General features: G+C 36.8%; 1 protein-coding gene across 3 annotated transcripts in view; it reads right to left on the bottom strand.

Moving 5' to 3' along the window:
- Positions 1 to 9,961, bottom strand: part of XPO7 (exportin 7) — a 38,671-nt gene extending 28,710 nt beyond the window's left edge. For 2 of the 3 annotated variants that reach the window (XM_036315551.1, XM_036315552.1), the window contains exons 1-6: positions 9,829 to 9,961; positions 9,157 to 9,303; positions 6,838 to 6,931; positions 6,110 to 6,276; positions 4,727 to 4,819; positions 1,799 to 1,903 (exon numbers count right to left, since the gene is read on the bottom strand). In XM_036315551.1, the coding sequence (XP_036171444.1) occupies positions 1,799 to 1,903; positions 4,727 to 4,819; positions 6,110 to 6,276; positions 6,838 to 6,931; positions 9,157 to 9,303; positions 9,829 to 9,849 (627 nt within the window). In that variant the 5' untranslated portion in view covers positions 9,850 to 9,961. The remainder of the gene's footprint in view (positions 1 to 1,798; positions 1,904 to 4,726; positions 4,820 to 6,109; positions 6,277 to 6,837; positions 6,932 to 9,156; positions 9,304 to 9,828) is intronic. The other variant, XM_036315553.1, reaches the window with a different exon arrangement.
- Positions 9,962 to 15,211: the final 5,250 nt, after the last annotated feature.

Below are 15,211 nucleotides of genomic sequence, written 5' to 3'. Positions count from 1 at the left end.
CCCTAGCTCCTCATTACTATTACAACACATTTACCATAAAACATGAAGCCGGTATTTAAAGAAATCCCCCCTTTGACACTTATTCTTTCCATGTAGACACGGTGGCCACAGGGAATCCTGAAGCAATATGTGTGGTGACTTCATTTGCATGTGAAATTCTAGCTATGTCTAGGCAGGGCTAGAATTAAATTCTGGGAGGGAGTTCTAGTAAGTTTTATATCCTGTCCTACCTTCCTTCCTCTTTTTAATATTACCATCATCAGAATCAACAAAATCTTTCAAACCAAACCTAAAACAAATCACCACTTAATTTTATTTATTCACTGACAGTTTACCTGCCTGTATGTAGCTCAATACTGGTCCATAGCTCCTGGGATTCTCATGTTCAAAGTTCATACCAGCTATGAATTTGGTGAGAGCTGGCTAATTGTTTTTATTTTTTTAATATATTTTTATTGATTTCAGAGAGGAAGGGAAAGGGAGAGAGACAGAAGCATCAATGATGAGAGAATCATTGATTGGCTGCCTCCTGCACGCCACACACTGGGGATCAAGCCTGCAATACAGGAATGTGCCCTGACTGGGAATTGAACCATGACCTCCTGGTTCACAGGTCCATGCTCAACCACTGAGCCACACTGGCAGGAAGCTAGTTGTTTTTGATAGTATCAGTGAGGAGGATTCAAACCTTAGTTTTCTCAAAAGGTTTTCCCCTCCAGGGGTACAATAGTTTTTTCTGGGCAGCTCACCCAACCGGAGGACTGTCTGGGAATTCCGAGATAAGCGGTCAATTGAGGAAAAAGATGGACATCAAAACTTGGCCCTAGCCAGTTTGGCTCAGTGGATAGAGCATCAGCCTGCAGACCAAAGGGTCCCGGGTTCAATTCCAGTTAATGGCACGTACCTCAGTTGCAGGCTCCTCCCTGGCCCGGGCCCTGGTTAGGGCTCGTGCAGGAAGCAACTAACTGATGTGTTTCTCTCACACTGATGTTTCTCTCTGTCTTTCCCTCTCTCTTCCATTCTCCCTAAAAATCAATCCTCGGGTGAGGATTAACAATAACAACAAATAATAATAAAACTAAAACTGGATGTACTGGAAAATGAGAATTAGAACAAAAAACCCCCAAGTCCCCCAAGTGAACAAAGAGCCAGAGACTAATCCCGTTTATCTTTCTATAGGGACAAAGCAGCCAAACATTGTTATAAATGTGTAGAACATGCAAGTTAACATTTCTTCGTTCAACTCTATCAATAAATGAATGGAAACACCAACTGTTCTATTTTAAAACAGGTAATTTCCTTATGTGATACTGTCTACCCCTTCAGGTTATGAAATCTAAATGGATGTTAAAATTCCAAAATCTGCTTTTCCGTACAGATGTTGCTTGTTTATTGGCTGCTTTTAGCTCAGCAGGGGACAGGGAGTCAGAGTTTCAGTGTGCTAACAATGTCGTCTGAGCCTGCTCTCCGAGCACTACAGTTAACATGCCTTTGCTCCACACAGGAAAATTTTATGTGGTATAAAAAGAACAAACAACAGAATCTCAAACTTTGTGGTAAACTTGATTCCTTTAAGATAGGAGCATAGGATAACATTCTCTCACTGCTCTTCCGTAGGGAATCATAATCCTTTCTCCAACACCAGTGCTCAGGCTAGCAAGTTTCTTCAGCATCTTGGAGAGGGGTATTATGTGAGAGGTGTTGATGGTGATTAAAGAGATGCATAAATGCTATGAGGTCACTCATCTGTCACCCTTTCAAAATAAACAGGGAAGCAGGATCCAGCCTACCATCTCACCTGTTTTAGTAAATTGCAGGAAAGCGTGAAGATGTCAAATAATGATGAATCTCGGAAAGAAGAGGCAATTTTTCTGTGCTTGGTTAAAGGATGGGTGGTGTCTGCCTGTGCAGAAAAATAAACAATGCAGGTTTTAGAATTAAATGGAAAGAAATTCTTTTTTCATGCAGACTTCAAATAAAGTAGAAAGATTTCCAATAAAAGCAACATAAATACAAAATACATTTTAAACACTTAAATTACTATAAAATCATATAAAGTGAGATGATGCAAAGGACAATAAGCTGCTAATAGCCAGAATATCATGTCTCCAAGGTTTACAGAGGGAAGACAGAAGGAGGAATGAATATCTCCATTGCAAAGTTTTAATTTCCTCTACAACTAGGTAAAATTTAACAAATTTTTGGCAGATACTGCTAAATATTACTATTATGTTGCCCTGTGGTTTAGTTTCAAAAACACATAGTAGCATGGCTTGGGTTTTGGTAAACAATCCACTGGGCTGAAGTTACTGCAGAATTTCCAAAACAGCCATTAACCAGCAGCCATGGACTTCAGATGAATGACAACAGCCTGCAAACACTCTCCTCCTTCTCTAACCTATTTGTTTCTACGTGGAGTCCAGATCACAAGAGTGAACACTTTAATTAAATGGTTGTATTGTTCACTTATTCCTCTTTTTCGTCTTTTCAGCCACATTTTAAAGGTTTTTGTGGTTAAGGATTAAATCTTTTACTTCTTTAGTATGTCCTCATTCCTGCCGCTACTCAATAAGTAGATGGTACTCAATAAGAGAAATAAAAAAATATTAAGGTTATCAGGGCATTTTTTCCACCAGAAAGCTTAAATCTTTCTATGCACTGACCAATTCATCCAAGAGGAAGCTCATTTTGCTTTTGGGACATGAAAGAATAATGAGGCAAGATTTCTGACAGACAGCCAAGTTATGGGCCCTCCTGATTTTATTTCCAAGCTCAGATAGGAATGGTAACAGAAATACACTTTCTGATATGAATCTGACAACCCCCTAACTAAAAAGCCCCACAGCAAATTAAGTTATATAGAGGTTCAAAATATTCCTCATTTCCAGCTCCAATGTCACTGTGTTAGCATAAGTGTCCTAGATAAATAAGCTACTGCTGGATTATACATTCTATAACACATATAACCTATTATGCTGATCCTAATACCAATAATAATTACATTAAGTATGTTACACACACTTCTATTGTTTTCTTAAGAAAGACAAGTAAAATTTAAGTGTTTTTTATACCAACACTGATGTATTTTGTGAGGCCAAGCTTCACAAGGAGAGAACACGAATCCCACAATCTCTGCACTTAGTTAATGCTTGCTTTCTGACTACAAAGGTAACAGTAGTTAAACAAGTAGTTAGCCCTAGCTGGTTTGGCTCAGTGGATGGAGTGTTGACCTGCAGACTGAAGGGTCCCGCGTTCGATTCTGGTCAAGGGCACATGCCCAGGTTGTGGGCTCAGTCCCCAGTGGGGGGCGTGCAGGAGGCAGCCAATCAATGATACTCTCTTTCATCATTGATGTTTCTATCTCTCTCCCTTCCTCTCTGAAATCAATAAAAATATATATATTTTTAAAAGTTATTAAAGCACAGTCTTTGGAATAAGACTGTGGATTTGAATTCAGATACTGTTGCCTGCTAACTCTGTCACCTTAGACCAGCAGTTCTCAACCTGTGGGTAGCGACCCCTTTGGCGGTCGAAGGACCCTTTCACAGGGGTCACCTAAGACCATCATGCATATCAGATATTTACATCACGATTCATAACAGTAGCAACATTACAGTTATGAAGTAGCAATGAAAATAATTTTATGGTTGGGTCACAACATGAGGAACTGTATTTAAAGGGCCAGAAGGTTGAGAACCACTGCCTTAGACAAATTATTTAGCCTCATTTTCCTTTTCTAGAAAATGGGATAACCACAGTACCTTTCTAGGACTAATGTGAGAATGAAATAAGTTAATACAAGTAAAGTGCTCAGAATAGTGCCTATCACACAGTAATCACTCAAAGGTATAAGCTATTATTATTTTGATAATTATCGACCACAATGAGGATTGTATGTGACAGAGAACACGTACAGCCTCCAGATTTTAATAGGCTAAGCAAGTGTATTTATAATAGTAACAATACAGTTAAAACTCTCATGTGTTAATAAAAATGTCTGTATAATTATGAGCAACAGCAAAAGTGATGCCAATGTAATTATTAGCTGACAACTGAAGGGTGAGATATTATAACTAATATTAATACTGGCCTGTTCAGTAATTATAAATTTTAGCTGGATACAAAAGTAAATGACTGAAAAGTAACAGCCAGAGCAAAAGAAGCCACTGGTGTTTCCTCTGTAATGATCTGTATCATCAATGACTGTTTAAAACATTTGTTATTTAGTAGAATGTTTTATGCATTCTGAAAAGATTGCCAGTAAAATCTTTAATAATTGGATGTGGTAACTTATTTTTAAATGATTATAAACATGTATTAATGTATGCAGCAGAAGGGGCACACAAATGATGCTGGTTCCACTTTTGTGATTCCTTTTTTAAAACTCATTCTTTTTCATTAATAAATAAACTATTTCAAAATAAATAAATAAGTAAATAAATAAATAATTTCATTAAGCTTTTGACTTAGGTAGGACCATTGCTCGTATCTCTAATAGTGAACATTAATACCAGTGAGGAAAGCTGAGATGGGGGTAAAATATTCTGGAGACAGAAGGGGACCACGACAAAAAGAGTGAGGTAGGTTGTACTTACAGAGGAAAACCCAATGCAATTATTTTGTTTCAAAAGGGCATTAATCACTTACCGCGAAAGCACACAACTGCCAAAACGATCATCCCACACAGAGCAGAAAACACCAATACTAAGAAAAATATGGCACTTACTTCAATGAGGAAGGCTGTAGCACTTACTTGATTAATTTCATTGGTTAGCTGAGATAAAATTGTGACGCCAATGATGCAGTATTCAACACTATCCTGGTTTAAAAAAAAAAAAAAAAAGGAAGAGTTGGTGTGTGCACCTTGATTTCAGCACTGGAAATGCAGTCACACTTTGGAAATGACAGAATCATGGGTTGTTATTAACACTGCCTAGACAAGGTAGCAAGGAACTGTAGTTCAAAACTGCTGCTTTGCAGGATATAAAACCTAACTGCCATAAGAAAGACTGCTGAATCTGACTTCATCAAAATTGAAACCTTTCATAATTTAAAAATAACCGTAAGCATTATACCATGCTCATTATAAAAAGAGAAAGTGGCAAAGCACACTTAAGATAAATTACAAATGAATGTGTAACAATTTTCAAAGAAACTGTATACAACAAGAAAAAGGCAAAGAAGCCGACTTAAAAATGTACATAAGATATAAGCAGGAAGTTCATAGAAAACCAAAAATTAAGCAGTAAATTAACCTATGAGAAATTGTTCTGTCCCATTCATAACTCAAATGCTGAGATACCAATTCTTTTTACCTATTAAATTGGAAAAATACAATAGCTGAGCTCTCAGGGTGGAGGCACAGGGAAATAGGCACCTTCTAATTGTTGGAGGAAGAAACTATTTTGGGGGGCGATTTGGAAATATCTTTAAAGCCAAAATACACATATCCTTTTGCTTGAATAATTCCAATAATCCCAATACACTTATTCAAAGTATGACAAGATAGATATATATGTAAATTGATCTACCTACCTACCTATTTGGATAGTCATTGAAGTGTTTATTTAACAGTCAAATATAGAAGCAAACTTAATGCCTACCCCTAAGAGATCAGTTAATTGAAGTATGGTATTTTATTTTTTATTTTATTTTATTTTTTTAATATATTTTATTGATTTTTTACAGAGAGGAAGGGAGAGAGATAGAGAGTTAGAAACATCGATGAGAGAGAAACATCGATCAGCTGCCTCCTGCACATCTCCTACTGGGGATATGCCCGCAACCCAGGTACATGCCCTTGACCGGAATCGAACCTGGGACCTTTCAGTCCGCAGGCCGACGCTCTATCCACTGAGCCAAACCGGTTTCGGCTGAAGTATGGTATTTTAGATCAGAATAGTATGTAGGCATTAGAAAGAATGATGGAGGGTTGGTTTGTGCTGATGTAAACATACAAAGCCAAGACACATTAAAGGTAAAAAAGACACAGACGAGAACATATCAAATAATTCTATTTTGTGTACTTTCTAGAGAGTAGAACTGTATATAAGTAAGTATATACATGTTGCTTCTCCCATTCTTATTACATTAAATATATACATCATACCTGTAAAAACCTTGTGACGTCTGTGATTGCATTTCTGAAGACATAGTCATCCTTCTGACAGTCAAACCAGCCCAGCTTTGTGATTCTGGCATACAACTGAATAAGTGCTTGTGTCACGAAAGTAGCCAACTTTGGCCGAGTGGCAAGGTAGTTGAGCACATAGTTCCCTATAAAGCAAAAACAATCCACATGACATAAGGCTCTGTCAGGGAAGGGCATACATCTTTAAATGTACTAAATGTGCAAGAAATGGCAAAATTATGCGATTTACTCTAAATTCCCTTACTTCTTCATGCTACTGAGAAATGGGACTTTGAGTGTAAGATGACTAGGCTTTCTAATTGAGAATGTTATACTTGTCAGAATGAAGAACCTGAAGTATGGCAGCCTTGAATCTACTCCTAGATGGTTAAATCACAGTCTGCACAGAATTCAAAATCCTTAACAACGATTTTCTTAGTTATTAGTGGCAGTAAAGACTGAATTAAAGAAACCTTCTGACAACAAAAGGGGTTACTTAGGCTTATTTAGAAGTAATTATTCTGGGCCCTCTTCACTTTCATAAGCTCAAAATTCTGGGGGTGGGGGGAAACCTAGATTCCAGATATTCTGTATGCTTAGCAATTTCAGGACATTATCAAACAAGCAATATAAATTTAACTATTACCACCAGCACGTTACTAAGCAAACTAATTTCTTTAAGAGAGAATAGACAATTCTTTACTTACGAATATCTATTCGTTGCTCCAATGGCAGAGGGTTGTTTGTGCGTGATACAAGCTTTGTAAGGCATGTAGCTGCCAGTAACTGGGAGTACGATGACTGTGAAAAGACGGGGGGGGGGGGGGGTGTGGAGGGAAATGTAGAATTACATTTTATTGAGTTAGTCAGTCATAAGATTTTTTCATTTGGAGATATGTGCTCAGATTCAAGAAAAAATTGTTTTGCTATATTAAACCTTCTAGATTTTAGAGCATCTATCATTCTAAGAAAAAAAGGCCAATATAGCATGTGCTCAATTTGGCTGATTTCAGTCATGGGCAAGGGGCAAGATCAAGTAAATGGCCTGATCAAACTGAATCCAGTATTTCCATTACTTCAAGGGGGCACATGGGAGAAGGGATCTTTTCAGAAAGGTATTAAGGTTTTCAGAAGACAAATCTCTTTTCATTTAAACCAAGAACTCTCCTCCCATCAATAGCCTTGTTAAAGTGATGTCTCAAAAAGTTTCACCTCAAAAATATTCCCAACGTCACCTCAAGATATTTATTTAGTATGGCAGAAAGAAAGACATAAGTAAATAAAGAAAGAAAGAAAGAGAGAGAGAGAAGCAAGTAAAAGGCCCGATCAAACTGAATCCAGTATCTCCAATACTCCAATATCCATACTATGCTGTACGGTTAACCCCCAAATTACTAGTATGTCTTTTCACCAGCACAGCTATCAATCAGCTACAGCTTTGGAGAATATATGCTAGTTTTAAAATAAATTCATTACAATTATTTATGAGAAAGAGAAATTATGGCCACAGAAATGGAGTAGCATTATCATATTCTCAAGTGTGGATTTTAATGAATTTTAACCTTATACAGAATCAGAATTATTTATCTGATCATAATGTGCAAGAAGGAGCCATGTGCGAATTCCTCCATGTGACTATATTACCTAACGTCATAAACAGAGACAGACTCAGACCATTAAAATAATTTAATCAAGGATCAAGGAAAATTGTCTATAAAACTAAAAGTCCTTAAGACCGTAGGCTATCTACAGGCATTACATTATACCACCAGTTATAAAAAAAATTTAAGCTTAAGGAAAAAATCTATAAAAGTGACTTTGACATGTGACTTTTATTCAACACCCCTGAACATGTTTTAAACTGATTAGAGTGGGTGTGTCAAATCACTAATAATGTAAGAGAGGCTACTGTAACATGGTGTATAACTATACACTACAAAACACGCAAATGGTCTCTATACATAATTCCAATAAATCTGTTAAGTCACTAAGAAGTCAATATAGATGAACAGGGAAGAATCTACTGTGAGGAAGTGTTTTTAGTACTGCAGAGGTCCTGTTCTACTGCAGCCTGCTCACTGTCAGTAGGAGCATCTCCAGTTAGCATAGTGTCAGAGAGGGAGTCAAGTGGAAAAGCTAGTTGTGCATCTTCCACAGTACAAATCTAAGTGGGCCAATCCTAAGATCAAGTGACTGAAAGGAAATACAAAAAGAGTTAGCTTCTCCAACTACTAAAGGATAATTTTTAGACTGTAATTTGTTCTTTTTACTGAATAATACTGTAAACACTACTAATGAAAATGTAAAAGTGTTGCCACCCAGAATTCTACCCTCTCAACAAATTAGTTTCTTTCATTCTCTTCACATTTCCTTCCGGTCTTAAGGATAGTACTAGCTGCTAAGTCTGGTTGGGATTCTGACTCTCTCAATGCCCTTTCATGATGGTTGGATTTTTACCCTTCCTCAAACCCCCTTCTTGCCAAAAATATTTATCAAACTATCTCATTAAAAGTATTATTTTGATCACTGCAATGCTATTTTTAGCTGGAAGAAGTTCTAATTCCATTTTTAAAACTATAACTTCCAATAATTTTCATTGTCAAGACCATTTCCCCTATATTTCTAAAGCAAGAAGCAGCAGCTATAGCACAGAGGAGGAAAACAAACTGGGGAACTTGTGAGGTGACATGGACTTTGTGGATAGGAAGTCATTTATATACAGCCCTTTCTTCTTTGCAAGGAGGTAGTACTTAAGAGTAAAAAACAGAAAAGGAGTCCCAAGAACTACACAACATAAAAAATGACAGGACAAAATATATATGTTCAGTATGTTCAATGAAATTTTACTGAAGAGGCTAAATAGCCTTCCTTCTTTTTTTTTTTTTTTAGCTAATATGGCAGGTATGGTGCTTTTTAAAAGTAAAATTAAGGAGGCAAAGGCACCTAGAAGAATCCCAATCCACCCCTAAACAAGAATGTATTTTCTTAAACATGTTATCCTTTAGGATTTTTCAAATCTTACGTACACTTCCTCTTTCGAGGAGTAGCTGGCACTTGCTCAGGCAATCGGGGCTGTTGGTGAATTCAACCAAGGCTTTCTCTGCCTGGAGCCGAGTGGTTGTATCTGTGGTTTCATACAGCTGTTTGCACAGATTCTCTAACTGGGCCAGGCTCTAGAAAAGATCATCAAGAAAGAAATCAGTACAGCCTACTATATAAACAAGAAACCATACTTGAAATTGCTGGACAAAAAGAAATAATGAAGAGAGACTTGCTTCTCAACTCTGAGGAGAAGCCAGGTGACCTTTATCTAATAATATATATATATATATAATTTATAGCTCTTTATTTGATGCTTTAGAAGACAAAATGATAGAATGCCTAATCAATCTATATTTTTTTCAGTTACTGTTAAAAATCAATCACAAATGATACCTTTTTTCCTTGAAAATACCCATTCTCCTAAGCTTTACCTAAAAGCTTTCAAATAAAAATTTAGTATTTGTTTGCCAAAATTATGAATACTAGAGTCACTGCTGTGAAATGAGGCACATAAACACATACTATAAATGTCACATATATCTTTACATAGTTTTACATATTTTCCCTTTGCCAAGTAGTTATTAGCTTACAGTTATGTGCATGCATACAGATACCAACCTCTCTAAGAAAACTTCAGAATGTATGTACATACGCACCTTCCTCCCTGGGTCCCTCATGGCTAAAGTTCCGCAGCCAGGAGTCTTTTCTGTTGTACTTTAAACTCTTGCTTTGGTTCCAAATTTAAATGGCAGGGTCAAAATAAATTCAACCCTCGCATATGCTCACACAGAGATAAGACAAGGGGAACGCCCCCAAATAAACCCTTCTCTCCAAATCTTGAACCAGTTCCAAACAAGCAGGAAGGGGATGGGCGTGTGCTTTGGTCAAACCCCAGAGGGACACAAATCTACTTCCACTTAATGCGGTGTTAAAAAGCAGAGGAAAGAACTAGTAAGAGTTGACTTAATATCACCCTGCCCTAACTAGAGAGGAGGCAAAAACATCTGTTAGTGTTTAAAGGAATGGTTTGGACTTTAAAAAGGAATCTATGCCTATTTTCTACAGTAGCAAGCAAGATGTGGTTTACACAGTTCGAAGAATCTCACTAGTATACTAGAATTGACAATTCTGATAAGAAAAAAAATATTTTAAAAAACCAACCTGGGTGAATAGCCTAAAATAATATTGCACAGCCACAGTCTGCCCAAGACTTATTACCACGTTATTTCACTAGGCTGTGACTATAAATCAGTTTTCCCACTAAGCAGGATACCTATTTTACTCAACATGATTAATAAATTTCAAACATTAACCTAAAGAAAACCAGAAAGACAAATACTGACACTCCAAGATCACCAGTTTCACTTCAGAGTCCCCCGACCCCTAAGAACACAGCAAAACAATAAAACAAACCAATCACCCTTCACAACATCTCGGCTCTGACTAGGCCTGTGTTTAATTGGTTCCTCTCTAACTTACATTTAATACCCTTTTCAATTCAAAAGCACAGAGAAAAGTGTGCTTGCAAAGATCTCAAGGAATAAAGCTCTGTTAGTAGTATGTGGATTTTTTTCACATAGCTAATAAACACAAAGAATTGATTACAAATATTCCATAAAACACATATGAAAGGCAGTGATCTGCTGGCCAATATTGGTCCAAGACCCTACCGACAAATCAGTTTAATTATAAATTCCCACATCTAAGCAAGGGATTAAATCTTCCTTGCAAAGTTTTTGTTTCAACCTAGCAGACAAGCTTTTCCTCCCTCCACCTATAAAATGGTTCACTTAAAAGAAAGGAAACACATTATTTTAACTAAATGGGAAGAACTATTTTAACTAAATGGGAAGACGGCTGTAAAATCTGGTATTGGGTATTAGCAGCAGCCTCATAACCTCCACAGCCACCACACCCAGAGCAGATTCCCTAAACAGTCCTGCTGCTTAAGGTATAATGATATCCTTAAAGTCTGATCAATCAGTTCCTGGTAGCACCTCCAGTGCAACTCTTGTTTATGTTCATTACAACAAAGTTGTTCACACAACGGCTAAGCATCTGTCACCAGTAGTTCCTTACGGCTAACAACAGACATGCAGGTTATGGTGGGCATTTTGTTGTTGTTTTGCTTTAATTTAGCAGAGAAAAAACATACTGCAGGGTAAGTCTGGTAATGAGTTTTCAGCTCAGGAAACAAGAAAGTTTAAAAAACAAAAGTAATTTGACTATTTACACAAACAGTTTGGAGAACTAGAGCTTTTACTTCTTTGTTTCCAGAAGAACAAATAGGGAACAATTTTGTTTTCCCAAACAATTAGTAGAAACATCTAAAATCCACAGGGTTGAGAGTCATTATATTTGCCCATACTCCCCATAGAAGGAGGGGCTGAGACATTTACATTATTTTGTTTTGGATTCTCATGTTCCCAAAGTAAACCCAATAGATTATTCTGAATCACCTTTTTCTGGTCACAGAATAAAATAATTTATCTTATTTGATTAGCTATTAAGACTAGTACCTTACATTTAGGGTAACAATGATACAAACCCAGCATCTTCCCCTTTTGCTTGGTCACACCTGTATGAAACCTCCTCCCATTCACCATGTCTTATTAAGGATGGCTACCACATGATGCCAGTTCAGTCACACAGAAGCCCCCAGAGAAAAATGCCTATTTTCTATTCCTGAGATGGCCAAACCTATAATCCACAGAGAAGCTTCCATCTGGTCCCACTGCAACAGAAAAGTCCGTTGAGTTGGGGTAAAATACTTCACAGAACTGGAAGGCAATCTTCAACTAACAAAGTATTGAATTGCTTTAGTAAAAAACGCAAGGCAATCAAACCCCCAAGCCTAGACCACACGATTCACCAGCAATAGTTACAATGAAGGTATTAAGAGAACATATCTTCTTGCCCTAGCTGGTTTGGCTCAGTGGATAGAGCATCAGCCTGTAGACAAAGGGTCCCAGGTTCGATTCCAGTCAAGGGCACATGACTGGGTTGCAGGCTCAATCCCCAGTAGGGGGCTTTGCAGGAGGCAGCCAGTCAATGATTCTCTCTCATCATTGATGTTTCTATCTCTCTCTCTCCTTATTCCTTCCTCTCTGAAATCAATAAAAATATATTTTTTAAAAAAGAGAATATATCTTCCTCAATGTTTAGCAACATTATTTTTAATATAGTCTTTTAAACCCGGATAGAGAAAATGTAGCTCAATTATTCTCTTTTCAATATAAGGTGCTACCAGTTCAGACTATGAACCTCAGAATATAATGATTTATCTGAAGAGTTGCCTCTAGATTAGAAGAAAATGAAAATTTTGTTTGTACATTAGATGCTATATACTATCCCACAAAGTAGAATACCTTGGAATTTATTTTTATTAATTTGTAAAACATGCTTTCTAAAAAAGCCTAACAGTATATACTTTTAAATTAGTCTCACTGCTTTAAAAAATATCCACTTGGAGGTTTACAAGAGACGAGGCTACTTTCTTTGAAAAAGGATTTGATGACATTCCCACTAATGCCAACTACTGAACTAGAAAACAAGCACAACATAGCCATCATATGAAAGCTAAACATATGGATGGCTAGTGACTGTGCAGGTGCTCTGCAGGGCACATCTGCCGGAACCACCTGGAATGATCAGAAGCCACAAAATGTAAAGGCAGGCTCAACCCAGAGACGTTTTCATGAAGAGTATAGAGTAGAATTACCAACCTAATAGCTGAATTTTCATGATTAGGATGCCTTAAATATAAAAAGAATTGCTGGGAAATAAAATCAAGCCATTTTCAATCTGTTTATAAACTCCATCAATTTAGACCTTTAGTTGGAATTTTTCTGTGTTCTAGAGAACACTGTGTTAAACAAATTAAAAGATGTATACTGAACCTGTCAGAAAACAAAGCATGTTAAAGATCTACAAGTAATGTTTAAAAGGTGATATACTAAAACTCCTAAAAATTCAGTAACAATAATTATTGAGAGGTTGAAAAAAAAGTGGCAAAACAGTATGTAGAGTATATCATGTGTGATATGTTATCAAATTCATAGATGAAAATGTGGATGAATACAAACCAATTATCTCTGGAGGTGAGATTATGGGAGACTTAATTTCTATGTTATATATATTTCCGTAATTTCTTATCACAACCATATACTACTTATAAGCAGGAAAAAACACACCCAACAACTGTATACAGATTGAGCAAATTTAAGTTACATTCTTCTTCTAAAGTAACTCTTCTAATTAGTAACATATTACCAATTAACAACTTATTCTGTTTCCAATCAGAATTCATAAAACCAAAAAGGCAAAAGGCTAAATTTTTTAAAAATATGTCTGTTTATTACCACTTTTATTTTGTTCTTTGTTACCATTAATAAATATTGACGGTTTAAAGGGCCTGAAAAGAACATTCCATGCAAAGTTTCCTCTTGTTTATCAAGTAATCTAGACAGCAATCTTGTAGGTCAAAGCTATTTTGGTTTTATACATATATTAGATCTCTAGGATGTCACTGCAGTGGGGCCAGTGGGAGAAAGTAGATGGCTCTCTGAATGAGAATGTTTACATATACAAACTGTTTATTTTTAAAAGTTAAAGAAAAATGTTTACGAAGCCAGTGCACAAGATTTGAATCTCTACTTTGCAAGAGAATATCCGAATGGCCAACAACAAATGAAAGGTGCTTCAGCTCAACTATCATCATCAGGAAATGGAAACTCAAACCACAATGAGCTATCCATTAGAATGACTAAAATGAAAATGCCCAGATCAAGTGGCTAAGAAACTGGAACTCATACACTACTAGCGGAGTCTGAGTTGGTTCAAACACATTGGAAAACTGGCAGCCATCTATGAAACTAAACATATGGATACCCTATGACCTAACCATTCCACTCCCAGTTACACACCCGGGAGATGTATGTGCTAAATTCACCAAAAAAACATGTACAAGAATGTTCATGGCAGCACTAAATGTAATAGTTCCCAAACAGAAAGCCATCATAGTAGTATGAATAAATATTTCATTTTTTAAAAATATATTTTTATTGATTTCAGAGAGGAAGGGAAAGGGAGAGAAATAGAAACATCAATGATGAGAGAGAATCATTGATCAGCTGCCTCCTGCACGCCTCCCCCCCTCGCCTCGCCCCCCAGAGATCCAGCCCACAACCCAGGCATGTGCCCTTGACCGAATTGAACCCGGGACCCTTCAGTCTCCAGGGTGATGCTCTATCCACTGAGCCAAACCAGCTAGGGCAATATTTCATTTCTTAATCTGCGTGCTGGTTTCACAATCCATTAATTGTACATTTATAATTAGTGTACTTTTCTGTATATTTTATTTTAATAAGAAGCTTTAAAAACAGATGGATGAATGAATGCCACCATTTTCCCCACATTCCCCAGGTATTTACTCTCATCTATTTCTTTCTGATACTTTGGAAAAGAAGTTCATCAATAACCAACAACTGCACTTTAGATTTAGAATGTTTAGAACCACAAGTCCCATTATTTTCTCAGTAAATAAATAAGGTAGGACTTTTGGATGCATTTAGGGACATTCTGTTTCTGAGAGTACTAAGAGGGTGAGTAAAACTTTTTGGTTGCAGATGCTGTGTAATGTGTATTGCTGTAAAACAAGATAAAACACATATTTTTGGCAAGTGATAATGCTATGCAAGGGCCTTGCATGCATTAGATAAGGATGGCAAGTCTGCGAACATATGAGACTGCAAAATTCACCTTTCAAACTACTAATCAATTCTAATTTGTAATAAACACATGATTTTGCATTGTGGGTAATAGGCAACCAAGACACATGTAAACACATATATACTGCCAGACTAACTATGCCTGGCCACTTAGTGGTTTATTGACTTATAAATTTAATTCAACAGTTTCACTTAACATGTCCCTAGAAACTGGTTTTGGTCCCTTCTCATAGTCACTAGTGGTGCAGAGAAATACAAGCTGTAGTGAAATACAAGCTGAATTTTCTGAAGCACTGGTGTCAAACTGGTG

Source organism: Myotis myotis, unplaced genomic scaffold, assembly GCF_014108235.1.
Source record: "Myotis myotis isolate mMyoMyo1 unplaced genomic scaffold, mMyoMyo1.p scaffold_m19_p_6, whole genome shotgun sequence".
Lineage (NCBI taxonomy): Eukaryota > Metazoa > Chordata > Mammalia > Chiroptera > Vespertilionidae > Myotis > Myotis myotis.
Note: the sequence above shows the minus strand (reverse complement) of the source record. Positions and strands in the feature narration are given on the sequence as shown.